At 45.3% G+C, this 15,398-nt stretch overlaps 1 protein-coding gene across 1 annotated transcript in view; it reads right to left on the reverse strand.

Moving 5' to 3' along the window:
• Positions 1-3,413, reverse strand: part of TSPAN17 (tetraspanin 17) — a 77,127-nt gene extending 73,714 nt beyond the window's left edge. The window contains exon 1 of the mRNA XM_083182138.1: positions 3,068-3,413. Coding sequence (XP_083038264.1) covers positions 3,068-3,154 — 87 coding nt within the window. The 5' untranslated portion in view covers positions 3,155-3,413. The remainder of the gene's footprint in view (positions 1-3,067) is intronic.
• Between the last annotated feature and the right edge of the window lie 11,985 nt (positions 3,414-15,398).

Consider the following 15,398-nt stretch of genomic DNA (forward strand, 5'->3'; position numbering starts at 1 on the left):
CTAGACAATGTGTCCACTATGGTCTGTCCGGATTGGATGACATATCATATAGGGCAATGGTTCCCAAATGTGTGCTGTGCATCCTGGGATGCCTCAGGAGACTTGCAGGGGTGCCCTGGGTTGGTGGTCCAGGACCAACTCAAATTATTTATGGCCAGTATGATAGGCAAAAATCAGTGGCTTACAATCAGAATTTATGTTAGCAAACGGAAGTTATCCCTATGCCTCACCACATAATTGCACCTAAGAATGACAAACACAAAAAATATCTTTTAAAAAAATTCTCAATTAGAAACTATTGGTCTATGAGTGCCGTGAAAAACAAAATCTGATTCTAGAGGTCTACGGACCCTCCTGCATAAAACCTGACCATCTCTCATCCTAACCTGTTTATGCTCACTTCTCCCCCTTCTGTATTACCCCTGTCTGTCTAACCCTCCCCTTTAGAATGTAAGCTCTCACGGGCAGGGCCCTCTCTCCTCATGTGCCTTTCTTAGAATATATAAACGTCTGCCACACTGATGATTGCTTCACTGTCCTGTCCCCTGATGCAACTATCCATATTTACGATATACTTGTCCTAAACTGTCTTGTAATGTAATTTGTTATGTGTGTTTGCTCATAACTATGCTCTGTAAAGCGCTGCGGAATTTGTATGCGCTATATAAGAAACTGTTAATAAATAAATAATAAATAATAGAGGGCACCATGAGTCAAAAAAGTGTGTATCCACTGGTCTAGCCTGTACCCAGCATTAGCATATGACAGCAAATAAAAATCACTTAGCTTATCTATTTTGCTTTGAACACATGCACATTTTTTTTTTTGGGGGGGGGGTGTTATTAGGGTACTTGTGTATTATCACGGTGCCCATCGCATATCGGGACACGATTTTTCATTGCATTGCATGCCATACACCCGATGCACAGCGATGCGATTTAAGCCCCCTATACGATTTTAAATTGTATAAGCACCCTAATGGGTTTTTTTAAGCACCCTAATGGGTGCTTACAATGTTTAATGCACCGAGCCCCGCAAGGGGCCGCATATTACTTTACATGTATTCCGCGTCCGCTCGCCACGCTTCGGGCACGGTAGCTCGCTGCGCTCGCCACACTATATAAAATCAACTCCACACCGACGTGGATAGTGGGGGTATGAAAAGGTCGAAGGATGCGTACCGCTGCGCTCGCCACGCTTCGGGTTCACGTTCATAGTGGGGTTGGCGTGGGGGTCCATTTAACATTGTAAGCCCCCATTAGGGTGCTTATACAATTTATAATTGCATCGCATTGTATGCCATATACAATTTTAAAATTGTATGACATCGGGGGACATCGCATGCCTTATGGTCTCCGATGCGATGGGCGCCGTGATAATACACAAGTACCGTTATTAGCCTTTTAACTTAGCAGGATATTTTAAAATTATGGAAGGAAACCAGAGTACTATGAGTAAACCCATGCGAGCTTGGGAAGAATATACAAATTCCACACAGTTCAGGCTAAGGTGGGAATCAAACCCACGACCTCAATGCTGCGAGGCACTAACGCAAGTCAATTCCCAAGCCTCCACAACTCTTTTGGCGTGGGATGTGCACCCAGAATTAGGGATGTACAGACAAAGATTTTAGTATCACATGAATTCTGTATGATATTTATATCGCTCATAATGAAAGGAAAGTATACAAATTCAGCAGTAATAGATCACATTATGTTAAATAATACTACCTGACCTATTGCTGCTAAGGTGTGACTTACTGTAGTTGCTTAAAAAACAGCAATGAAAGTTTTTCAAATGATTCACACACAGATCTGGAAGCTGTAATCAAAAGCCAATTTCAGATTCCAAAGGCCACTTATGTCATATTAGGCTTTGGTAAAGCCTAAAATAGTATGCATATATGTATAGAGAAAATGTGGTCAGTAAGTTTCTATAATCTCTGCTGAAATGATCTTTCCTAAATTGCTAGCATTAATGTATACCTGCTACCTACAAACAATAGAGGCAGCCATTTTGAATTTAATCAATACTCATAAGAATGCAACCTAATAATTCACTTGTGAGGTCACTGGTTCCTAGTAAATTGATTGGTTGTCCATAAATGACTGGTTTCACTACATGAAGGTGACAGGTGAGACAAGAAAATGAGGAACCACTAATAAAATACATGCAAAATTACAAAACAGACAATTTCCTAGTAACCTGTTGTGCACTCTTCCCAAACGTGGGCTTCAATTCTAACTGGTTGAAGATACCTTATAGCCACAGCGCCCCACAGTAACATGCAGTTTAGTTTCCCAATAATAGATACCAAAGTAAAGTTTAAAGCAGCAGTATTTTTACAGTGAGCCATTATTAGAGAATAATCCTATCCAGGCATGATGGGAGATTTCTAGGCATACAATTAAGTGTACAATAAACAATGCACAATGTGTACAGTACTGAGTCACACAATTCACAGCTTCAATAACACAGCCACCCCTCATCCCACCATGTACAATGGAACCTACTGCAGTCAAAGTAGCAAGGGAACATACTTCAACCTGCTACAAATAGCAAAACAGAAAAATCATGTGCCCACTGTGCTGCCAGCACCAGTATACAAATGTATACTGCTCATCTTTGCTGTCAGTATCGATTTACTGCTGGGAAACACAACCACAGCCACCCACACAGATGTACACCCTGCTCAGGTTAACCAGATGTTGGCCAGCTCTCAGTGCTCCAGCCTGATGGATACCAGCTACTAGGTGCTGCTATTATACAGCCCTCTCTGGGTTTGCAGCACATTTTGCCTGCTGGAGTAGGGGCAGCAGCATCCATGGCCATACCGGCAGCAGGGTGGATGCAGAAAAGGAGGGATAAGATGGGATAATGGTGCTTCTCTCAGATCATTACCCCAGCCATTGGCAAACAATGGAAAGTGTAAGGAGAAAGGCCAGCTCACTCATTCAGAATACATTAGTCCCCCAGGCAGCAAACAAAAGCCTCGGTCTCCTTCCCACCCCCCACCTCCTGTCTACCCCCTCCTGCCTTCCCGGGTCGCCAGCACAAGGGAACTCACCCAGAACACGATGTTGAAGCCAAACAAGAAATACTTCACGCAGCAGCTGACTTCGGGTCCCTTGAAGTGCTGGTGTTTGCCAGACATGGCTTATAGCAGCCGGGCACGATCACTCCGGGCGCCCTCTGCCAGCGCAGGGGGTAGGGGGGCAGCTGCGGGGCGGGTGTGATGCTGGCATTGGGGGTGCTGCGCTGCGCATACAGGGGCCCGAGCAAGGGCTATTGCTGCTGCGCTTCCTGGGGTCCCTGACACGGGATCTCCTCCATGTCTGCAGCTGCAGCCTGTGTTATTATCCCGGCGCTGCTGCTGTGCTGGATGCGGCGATCAGCGCAGCAGCTCCTCCCAGCGATGGGCGGCATGGTCATCACTCACTGGCGGCCAGGCCGATCACAGCGACATCTAGCGCTGCTCAGGAGGTATAGCGGCGTTCCTGGGTTACACACTATTGTTACGCTTCACGCAGGTGCAGCGGCAGTGTCCATAGATGTCTCTGGGGTAGCCATAGCCAACTCCATTCCTTAAGACAGGGGTTCCCAATCTTTTTGGAATCATGGCACCCTAGAGTAACAGAATTTTTCCACGGCACCCCTAGGCCCCAAAAAATAAATATAAAATTAAGTAGATTGTGTTTATTTGTGATTCTTAGGTTCAGTTATGTGGTAAAGGGCAGGATTTGGCTCTGATTGTACACATTTTATGATTGGCAGCCACCAGCACTGGTTTTGTCCATAAATAATTGACCATAAATAATTGGAATTGGTCCTGGTCCACCAACCCGTGGCACCCCTGCAAGTGTCCCAAGGCACCCCAGGGAGCCACGGCACACAGTTTGGGAACCACTGCCTTAAGAGCTACCATACCAACAGTTAACGTTTTCCATTTCTCCTCACAGAATCGCAAGTTAAATAATTAGCTCCACCTGTGGATCTTTTAAAATGTGTTTGTGAGTAATGAGTGCACCTGTGCAGCATCTAGGTTGTCTGGAAAATATGAACTGTTGGAAGCTCGTGAGGACTGGAGTTGGCTACCACTGAGTTTGAAGAAACTCAGGAGCCCGAGGTGTGCTCCCTACCACCAGTGCTGTGCCTAAACACGTGCAAAAGCGGCCGTGCGATCGAGTGGGCTTATCTCCCGAAGGAGACGGGCCCCGTTTTTCCCCTAACCCCTCTCAGCCATAAGGCCGACGAGGGGAAAATAGGGAACGGTGGGTCCTCTTCGCCGAAGCTTAGAGAGACCCTCATTCCTCAACCCCCGAAAGGGTTAGGACGGTGGGTCCTCCGCACCCCATGGAGTTGGCTACCACTGCACTAGGTCATGGTTGCCTACCTGACCCTCTCCTTCAGGGAGAAAATGCTCTGCTCCAGGACTTCCCTGGTAATGTATGATTGCCAGCACCTGTGGTGAAACACTTTTCTTATCAATTCCCTAGCTCCCCACAGGTGATGGCAATCATACATTACCAGGGAAGTCCAGGAACAGAGCATTTTCTCCCTCATGGAGAGGGTCAGGTAGGCAACCATGCACTAGGTCAGGCATTCCCAACCACAGTCCTCAAGGCACACCAACAGTGCAGGTTTTAGTGATATCCAGTCTTCAGCACAGATGGTTTGGTACTTGTTTCCTAGAACGGCGCCCATCGCGGGCATCGCATGTAAATCGCATGCCATTATAATGGCATGCGATGCGACCAATGCGATGTCCGCGATTTTACATAGAAATGCATGGTAAAATGTAAATCGCGTCGGTCGCATCGCATGCACAATTTCTTTAATATTTTTTTCGAAATTTCTAGTATAGACACCATATGTATGCAGTTATGCACCCTCCTCTTGCATCCATCATTGTCATGTCAACCTTTTACAATATCAACCTAGTGCATGTCAGCCTCTTGCCTGTGTTGCCTATAATATATATATAGAGAGAGAGAGAGAGAGCGCACTTACCGCCTTCCTTTGCAGGCGAGGATGGAACCGGCACACGAGTTTTTGATGAAGAAAAAAAGTGAAGTTTATTGCACAAACATAATTTTGCACAAACAGTCAGCTGTAACCTAACAGCCGTTTCAACCACTTCCTAGTGGTTTTCGTCAGAGGTGAAGAAACATTACACTGAGCCGTTTAAATAGCATAGAATTGCGCCAAATTTTACACCAGAGAGAGGCCAGTCAGACCTCCTGTGACGTCAGCAAGCGTCGCTTACAGTGAGTGACAGCGGGGCTTGGTTGCTGGGGGCGCGGCTCATGGTGAGTCATCAGGGATCTCCCGATACATCAGCGCTGTGCTGGTAACGGGATTACCCTGTGTAATGCGTGAAACTTCATGGCAGGTGACTGCGGGGGTACAGCAGCGATGCTGTTACAGTCTGGTAGGGGTGAGGACAGTGGGGAGACGTGGTGTGAGAACGGAGGTCTGATTGCCTGCATATACAAAAAATAAGCATATACATACGGGGAAATAGATGAAAAGAAAAAGAAAGAAACAAGTACATACGCAGCCTGTTGCATAACTGTTATAAAATTAAGGGAGTCATCACAGTCAGGACATCGATAATAAAGGTGCCGTCATGGTGATCAAGGTACTGTAAGGCACATTGAGAACGCAAGTGTCCGGCGGGTAAGAGCTATGGCCGGAGTCACAGCATATACTACACATATTCACAAACGGTCGACACCCTTGTGTGTCGATCCTGGATGTGGCATAGACTTATCCAAATGAAAACAACATGACCGGTACATCTATCCGTTTCTATCACAAGTCAGATCACCGACAGGACACAAATAGGTAGTAAATGCACGTCCAGTCGACACAGGGCCGTGTCGATCCCGGACTGCATACGGCAAAATAAATCAATTAAATACACCAGGGGATGGTAAGACTGTGCCTACACACGGCGGTGTAGGTTAAAGGTGGCAATATAGCTTATAGCAACAGGAAAAAGAAAAGAAATGTACGCTCGGCGGCGTGAACATGGAACCCCGGACACTCGGCGGTGTTCAGGGGACAAGCAGATGACTATAGCACCCCAAACACTCGGCGGTGTTTAGGGGACAGGCAGGTTATTAGGGTATATATATCATAAAAAAACACCCAACTTAAAATCCTCATTTAGACCCTGTGGTGCCAGACTCTTGAGCCTGAAAATCCAAGAAAGCTCTCTTTGCAAGAGGAGTCTTTCCCTGTCGCCTCCGTATTTAAGAGGTGGAACATGGTCTAAGATAGTACACTTTAGATCAATCATCTTGTGTCTCAGTTCCAGAAAATGTCTTGCGACAGACATTTTCTGGAACTGAGACACAAGATGATTGATCTAAAGTGTACTATCTTAGACCATGTTCCACCTCTTAAATACGGAGGCGACAGGGAAAGACTCCTCTTGCAAAGAGAGCTTTCTTGGATTTTCAGGCTCAAGAGTCTGGCACCACAGGGTCCTGTCGGTGATCTGACTTGTGATAGAAACGGATAGATGTACCGGTCATGTTGTTTTCATTTGGATAAGTCTATGCCACATCCAGGATCGACACACAAGGGTGTCGACCGTTTGTGAATATGTGTAGTATATGCTGTGACTCCGGCCATAGCTCTTACCCGCCGGACACTTGCGTTCTCAATGTGCCTTACAGTACCTTGATCACCATGACGGCACCTTTATTATCGATGTCCTGACTGTGATGACTCCCTTAATTTTATAACAGTTATGCAACAGGCTGCGTATGTACTTGTTTCTTTCTTTTTCTTTTCATCTATTTCCCCGTATGTATATGCTTATTTTTTGTATATGCAGGCAATCAGACCTCCGTTCTCACACCCCGTCTCCCCACTGTCCTCACCCCTACCAGACTATAACAGCATCGCTGCTGTACCCCCGCAGTCACCTGCCATGAAGTTTCACGCATTACACAGGGTAATCCCGTTACCAGCACAGCGCTGATGTATCGGGAGATCCCTGATGACTCACCATGAGCCGCGCCCCCAGCAACCAAGCCCCGCTGTCACTCACTGTAATTGACGCTTGCTGACGTCACAGGAGGTCTGACTGGCCTCTCTCTGGTGTAAAATTTGGCGCAATTCTATGCTATTTAAACGGCTCAGTGTAATGTTTCTTCACCTCTGACGAAAACCACTAGGAAGTGGTTGAAACGGCTGTTAGGTTACAGCTGACTGTTTGTGCAAAATTATGTTTGTGCAATAAACTTCACTTTTTTTCTTCATCAAAAACTCGTGTGCCGGTTCTATCCTCGCCTGCAAAGGAAGGGGGTAAGTGCTCTCTATTACTCAATTAAGTTCCTGGCACCGGAGAGTTATTATATCCACATTGAGTGCCATCCTGATAAACAATTCTACTATATATATATATATATATATCGTCTCACCCACACGCTTTGATAAAGGAGCGAGAGCTCCGAAACGTCAGCAGCAGCATGTATCTTTGAATACACTTTTTCTACTTAAACAAGACCTCAGAGTGCTGTTGTCTTCATTCCTTCTATATATATATATATACTATATATATATATATATATATATATATATATATATATATATATATATATATATATATATATATATATATTGCACCCCCAGGAATACCCACTACAGACACTTAAGCGAAAGTGTGGAGGTGGCATCTTAGAAGTTCCACAGCCGCCACCTTCCTCCTAGATATCTTTGATTTTGTGATAAGCAGACTCAGTGGGAACACCCTAGACCAGGCATTTCCAACCACGGTACTCAAGGCACACCAACAGTGCAGGTTTTGTAGATATTCATGCTTGAGCACAGGTGACTTAATTGTTATCTGAGGGATTCTGATTAAACCATCTGTGCTGAAGCCTGGATATCACTAAAATCTGCACTGTTGGTGTGCCTTGAGGACCGTGGTTGGGAATGCCTGCCCTAGACAGTTGCCTATTGGTAGACACAGCCCTAAGCCCTGCACAGACTAACCACACAGATAAAGTTGCCAGAGTATCACAAAGCAGCAGTGTATAGGGCCTTTAGTGGGCCTTGATGACTGTGTTTAGGAAACACTGGCTTAAATTAAGAGTACAAAATTAATTTCCCATATATACAACACATCACTTCTTAGAAATCCTTAGGATTTGGGTATGGATAAGTTCAGGGACCATGTCTAAGTAGACAGCAATGAGTTTCACTTTGTTTGGTGGCAAAGTTGACACCATAGGTGTGCACACAGCGGGCACCCGTAAAAAGCCTCTGGGCAATGAGCATGTACCCCCTCCCCACCCTGGCAACAAGCAAGTAAGTCCCCTCAAAAATGAGCATGCAAACCCCCCTCCCCCTAACAACAAGAATATAACTCTCCCCTAGCAAAGAACATATAACCTCCCTTCCCTGGCAATAAACATACAACTCACCCTAGCAACAAGCATGTAAATCCCCCCTGGGCAACGAGCATGAAACCTCTGTCAAGAAGACTAAAACCTCTGGCATTGAGCAATATACCTCTGGCAACCAGCATGTAGGTAAACGGTACTTATGGGGTGTAATATGTAATTATGGTGTGTAGTTTAATTTGTAATGGGGATTACGAGGTGTGACTGGCCCTTATTCTGATTCACTCACAAAGACATATTCCTTCTCAAATGGACAAAACCATGTGCACTGAAGGTAGGGCAGAGGTAACGTGCAGAGAGAATAAGATTTTGGTGGGGTTTTACTTCAAAGTGAGATCTATGTTGCAGTGTAAAAATAAAGCAGTCATTATTCTCCCTGCACAGAAACAAAATAACACACAATCTAATTCTTTCTGCACATGTTACATCTGCCCCACCTGCAGTGCACATGGTTTTTGTCCATTTGAGAAGGAATTTGCCTTTGCGAGTGAACCAGAATAACCAGCATTATGTGATATGGCATTATATGTAATAGGCATTACAGTGTACATATTTTGCAGCGTGACTACCATACAATGTCCCTATTTCTATTGTGTGAGTGTGTGGTGGTGGGGGGAAGCAAATATTAATTCTGAAGCCTATATACATAAAGTCACCTTCTATTTAGTGCGTTGATGACCAGTAGGCGGTAATAGACAAGCCCCTCCAATGGTGCACTCATAATAAACTAATAAAATGGACTGCACATGCCTATGGCTGACACCTGAGCTGGTGGACCCCTAAAAAGTGTAGGACTGCACTCGGCACAGTGTTCAATTTCCAATCAATATCTACTTGGTGCATAAAGGATGGAAACATTTTTTAATGTGAAGATCTTGATTGCCATTTCCTGTATTGACCATTGCTCTATCAACCATTTGCACACACGATTTGCTTATTATAAACATCCATCATACATGCAAGAGTGATCGAGACAATAGTGGAAGGTGTGGATGTCTTTTTTTAGTTATTTATATTCTGTTTGAATAATACCTAGAGCTCGGTTCCTTAAATATTTACCTCAGACATTACAGCAAGCACAAATACACTTAACCACATCCCAGCACCTGACCCAGCCCCACCATCATACAGGACATTTCTGTGACACTGATACGTCTAGAAAAACGATTTAAACATTATCAAAGCAAAATGGCAATTCAATTCTATATTTTTTTAAGGTCATAGAATTAAATGTATTATAGGAATAAGGAATCCATACTATGAAATCAAAGGAAAAGCCACATTGTGGTTGGTAGCTTATATAAAACAATTTTTTAGGGGTAGTTTCTATATATCACTAAGTCAGGACTACGCGTTGGATCACAAATATGCAATTTTAATGTAATTGTATCATATTAGCTTCACTCCTTCGAGAGAGATCCATGAATCACACATATTTACCATGAAAGAGTAGGGTATGGATGGCAATCAGTGCAGTCAGAGATTGTTTCACCTAGTGATCATCCATTTTCTTTGACTGACTGACCCATAGGCCAATCAGAGCCTGGGGGCGGGACTTCATGGGTGTCAGGGCGGAACTATGCTTCGTGTCCCAGCACCTTGGAGGGTTAAAAAAAAAAAAAACTTGATATGCTGTGCCATCGGTGGAGGGAAGTTATTTGGTTCTCTCCATCAATGACAAAACGAATAAAACTATTATACATCGGCAATAAATTGATGACCATCTCTAGTGCGGGGCTTAGTGATAACCAGATACACTAAACTTCAAAAGTGATTAGCTCCTACCTGTCATGTCACAGACTGTGCTTGAAAAATGTCAGGCAGGAGCTGATTGGTTGGTTGTTGATCACTCTCCATTTTACCACTTTTGAAGCTCTGTATTTTAGAAGATGCTTGTTTTCTGTATCCCAAAATCTGTATCCTTTATTTTCATCGCAGTAGCCGAGCATTATGCATTGTACGGATATTGGATCTAGTTTTCTTCTTTTCTCTTTCGGTATATGGGCAAAAGCTTTACTTCTGAAGACATGAAGAGGACTGTCAGTTGGCTTTATCCTGGACCAGGTCTCCAGTGGCGTTTAACATTTAATAGCTACTGTATGTGCTCGATTCATTTGGTATACTGCAGTAGTTTCTGCTTCTGCCCAAAATCTTTTCCCCAGGCCAGCATCACTTAACATCAATGCGTTTAAAAAATACAAATTTAATAAAAAGTGCAAATTGAGTAAAGAACATTCACAATAAAATGATATGCATAAAACACTGGCAATGTATATGTAAAAGGTGGAGGATTAGTCATCACGTGGTTAAGATTGCAGGCCACAACAACCCTGATTGTGGACAATCTTAACCACGTGAGATCTGGATGACTAATCCTCCACCTTTTACATATACATTACCAGTGTTTTATGCATATCATTTTATTGTGAATGTTCTTTACTCAATTTGCACTTTTTATTAAATTTGTATTTTTTAAACGCATTGATTCACCCATCATTAATTCCCAGCGCTGCTTTCTGTAGTTTTGTTCTCGTTTTTGTGTTTCTTTGGGGACCGATCCACCCCATCCGAACAGCTGCTTTAAGGAAGCATAACATACCAAGCGCTCTCAGGTCAGAGGTACTTTGTCCCTGACCCTTGTATTCCTTAACTTGCAGTATATAGCCTGTAACATCACAGGCAGATGTATGGTCCAGATACTGTACTTATTGTTCCTGTAGCTGCAATGGAGGTCTCTCTTCAGTAGAAGGAGGAGTCTGTGCGGGCAACAGCAAGGCTAGCGGTGCAGGCGCTATACAGGGAAGCTGGCAGCGGTGATTGGCAGCTCCTCTCCCAGCGGGGTTAGTTGACAGGGCTCAGGACGCACCATGCCTGTAATGGCACCATCCTCTCTCCTCAGCAGCACAGTGCTCTCACACACTGTACTGAAGCTTACCTCTGAGGTAAGGGCGCGTTGACACTGACTTGACAGCGCGGGACACACTACCTCCATACAGCGTGCTGACACACAAGGGGCGCTGTCACTCAAAGGATTTACAGCTCACAGGGATGCCCACTGCTGGATTGAGATCGCAGGGAACCAAACAGCCTACAGGCTGATGCTGCTGAGGAAACAGGTGCAGAGCGCACCTCTCCAACAATACTATGCTGGTCCAATAGTACAAATCATACTCAGTTCTGACCAGAGCCCTGCAGACATGCTGCATTAGATCAGTGGGCCTCATCCAGAGATGTACATAGACCTGATTTTTTCTTGGCCTGTGCTGTGACATTGAGGGAGTGAAACAGAGGCTGTGAAAGTTCTCCAAATTGGGAGCATGTGCTGGGCGGTTATGGTATAAATCAGACTGACTCATGATAGACAGTCATATGGTTAACCACTAATTGTTGACAGGGTCAAAAGGTCAACATGAGCTTTTAATGTTTTTAGGGTGTCTTTGTCAACATAGGTCAACATGGACAGTGTCTCAAGCAGCCCATACACGCTGCTATGAGGGCGTGCTTTCCGTGCTGTACTAGCATGGATCACATTGCATTGCCTGTGCACACGTTGTGCATGCAATGCGATGCAATGTGATGAAACCTAAGTACAAAAAGTATGTGCAAGCACATACTTTTTGTACTGTGCGATGAGGTGCCGCGGGAGCACGCACCTCAAAGCACACATCGGACAGCACGCTTAGCAGCGTGTATGGGCAGCTTAAGAGTACTGCTGTGCTCGCCATGCTTTGCGCTAGGCACACTATTTTATTCTCCCTTTGTGCCCTAGTGGATGGTAGGGCATGAAAAACCACCTGTCGGCACGTCAGCTGAAAATTGAGTTAAAAAAATGCATGTCGACATTTTTCAATGTCAACCTTTTGACCATGTCAACCATAAAACCCTGTCGACCTTATGACTATCATGAGTCCGTTTATGATCAGTCCAGATACCGTGCTGAACGCAGGCTTCCTAGTCCTGGCAGAAGCATTCCCGTGGCCTGCATGTCTAACATTGACTGCCCATAATAGCCAAGTGATGTGAACATTGTGACTATTGGATCCAATGCTGCATCAAATCTGCAATTGAATTATAAAACTTCATTCCTCCTGCAGCATTAGCTGTATGGTATTACACAGCCACTTCCAAGCAGCTGTGTAATACCATCAGGGCTGCCAAGAGAAATCCTGGGCCCCGGTACAACAGCGTCACGGGGCCCCCCTGGAGTGGCGAGCAACAGAAAAGAGGTGTGGCCATTAAAAGATATAGGGGTGTGTACCACACCATATACCCTTTATGCAACACAATAGTAGACACGTTATACTTGCCCCTTACACATTATGCTACACAGAATGAGCCAAAATTCAAATCGATTACTTGCCGCCCCATTCGTATGCAGCAGTGTGGACAGAAGCGTGGGGTGGTGGATATGGGTTGCGCCCATGGGAGTAAGGAGTCGTGGCCACAGATGGGCAGATAGCGGCAGGGTCCCTGCGGAGGATGGGAACTAGGTAATAGCTCCCATCCTCCGCAAGGACCCCACTGCTGCCGCCCATCCGTCACAGGGACCCTCTGCCCCCCTGCGCTGCCCAGACCCCTATGCCATACAGCAGGGGTGGCCAGCCCACGGCTCCTCTCTCCAAGATCTGCGGCTGGCACGATCATCCCCATTTGAAGTGCCGCTGCTGGAGTATAAGGATCCCAAGCTCACACACGCAGCAGGGAAAGCGGCAACAGTTCTTTCAACCTGCTGGCAAGAAGCAGCAGATGCCACTACTTGCAGTATCGCCGAGCTGAGCTGCCGGTATCTGCTGTGTCCCCCAAAGCTACAGATCCGGCGCCAAGAGCAGCTGCATTGTGATGGCCAGCGGTAGGTGCACCTGGAGGGAGAGGGGGGATTGTGTCCATTAAACCTCTTTAATCTCATGTAATCCTGGGCAGTATGGTCCCACCCAGATCGCATTCCATATATGATCCGTCATAAATGGGCCCCATGTAGCCTGTTCCCTTCACACACATTGGAGGTCATTCTGATTGACCACAAAGCTGCAAAATTTGCAGCTTTGCGGGTTATCTAAATACCTCAGATTTCACGCATGCGAACGGATGTTTTACATACAGTAATCATCGATTTGCAGCTTGTGTGCAGGGCAGTGCGGTCGCCGACCATCAAATCATTTCTCAAGCGCTCGCAGATCTAAGTCAGTCTCTGCTGTCTTAGATCTGTGGCGCTCCTGTACGAGAAGAGGGCGGGCAGCTGACATCCGGTGACATCAGCTGCCCTCCCCCGGCACCCACGTCATGGGAGTTCCCATCGGCGCAACCCATATCCACCACCCCACGCTTCCGTCCACACTGCTGCATGCGTTCGGGGCGGCAAATAATCGGTTTGCCACACCCGCTCACACAAAGTGGCTGCACATGCACAACATCGCTCCCCTGTGTGAACGTGCGAGGGAGCGAACCAACCTGAATGAGGGCCATAGCCTGTAACACACACACATAGCCTGTTCCTTCACACATACAGTACATAGCCTGTCACACACACATATACATACATAGCCTGTTACACACACACACATATACATACATAGCCTGTTACACACACATATACATACATAGCCTGTTACACACATATATACATACATACAAAGCCTGTTACACACACACACACATAGCCTGTTACACACACATATATACAAAGCCTGTTACACACACACAGCCTGTTACACACACATATAGACATACATACATAGCCTGTTACACATACACACACACACACACACACACACAGCCTGTTACACACACACACATATATATATATACAAAGCCTGTTGTACACACACACACACACACACACACATATAGACATACATACATAGCCTGTTACACACACACACACACACACAGACACACACATAGCCTGTTACACACACACACACACATATATACATACACAGCCTGTTACACACACACACACACATATACATACATACAAAGCCTGTTACACACACACACACACATAGCCTTTTACACACACATATAGACATACATACATGGCCTGTTACACACACACACACACACATAGCCTTTTACACACACACACACACACACACACACACATATAGACATACATACATAGCCTGTTACACACACATATATACATACATACACAGCCTGTTACACACACACACTTTTTGTCTGTTCCCCCTGTCCGTAGCCATGCATTACCTTTTGAACCAGGAACTTGGAGCAGGAGAGCCATCGCTGACCAGGCTTAGGCAAATTCAGGGGCGTGGCCTAATCGCGGACCCGTGACCACGCCCCTTTTTTTTAAAAAAAAAACTCTTTTTTTTTTTTTTGTGTCGGGACCCGGGCCCCCCTGGCAGGCCCGGGCCCAGGTAAAATGTACCCGCCCCCCCTGCCTCTCGGCGGCCCTGAATACCATACATCTCTGAATCAGGCATACAGTAGTATGCACACTTCTAAAACAATTCCATTGATACTGTATTAGTTGATTTTAAAAATAACTCCATTCTAAATGAAGTACCAAAATATCTAATAAAAGGTAGAATTTCCCAGGTGGTGGTAGGGTGTGAGTTAACCATTATTTATTTATAGCTTCTTATATAGTGCATACATATTTCGCAGCGCTTTCCAGAGAATATTTGAACATTCACATCAGTTCCCTGCCCGAGTGTAGCTTACAATCTACAGTATATTCCTACCACATGTATACGCACACAGAGACATTCTAGGGTTAATTTTGGTTGGAAGCCAATTAACCTTCCAGTATGTTTTTGGATTGTGGGAGTACCCGGAGAAAACTCACGCAAGTACGGGAGAATATAAAAACTCCACACAGTTAGAGCCATGTTGGGGATTGAACCCATGACCTCAGTACTGTGAGGCAGTAATGCACACCATTACACCATCTGTGCTGCCCAATAGTCAGGGTTTGAGGCTATGGGGTTATGTAACGGCCTGTGAGATGCAGGC

Source organism: Crinia signifera, chromosome 4 (assembly GCF_055691185.1).
Source record: "Crinia signifera chromosome 4, ASM5569118v1, whole genome shotgun sequence".
NCBI lineage: Eukaryota > Metazoa > Chordata > Amphibia > Anura > Myobatrachidae > Crinia > Crinia signifera.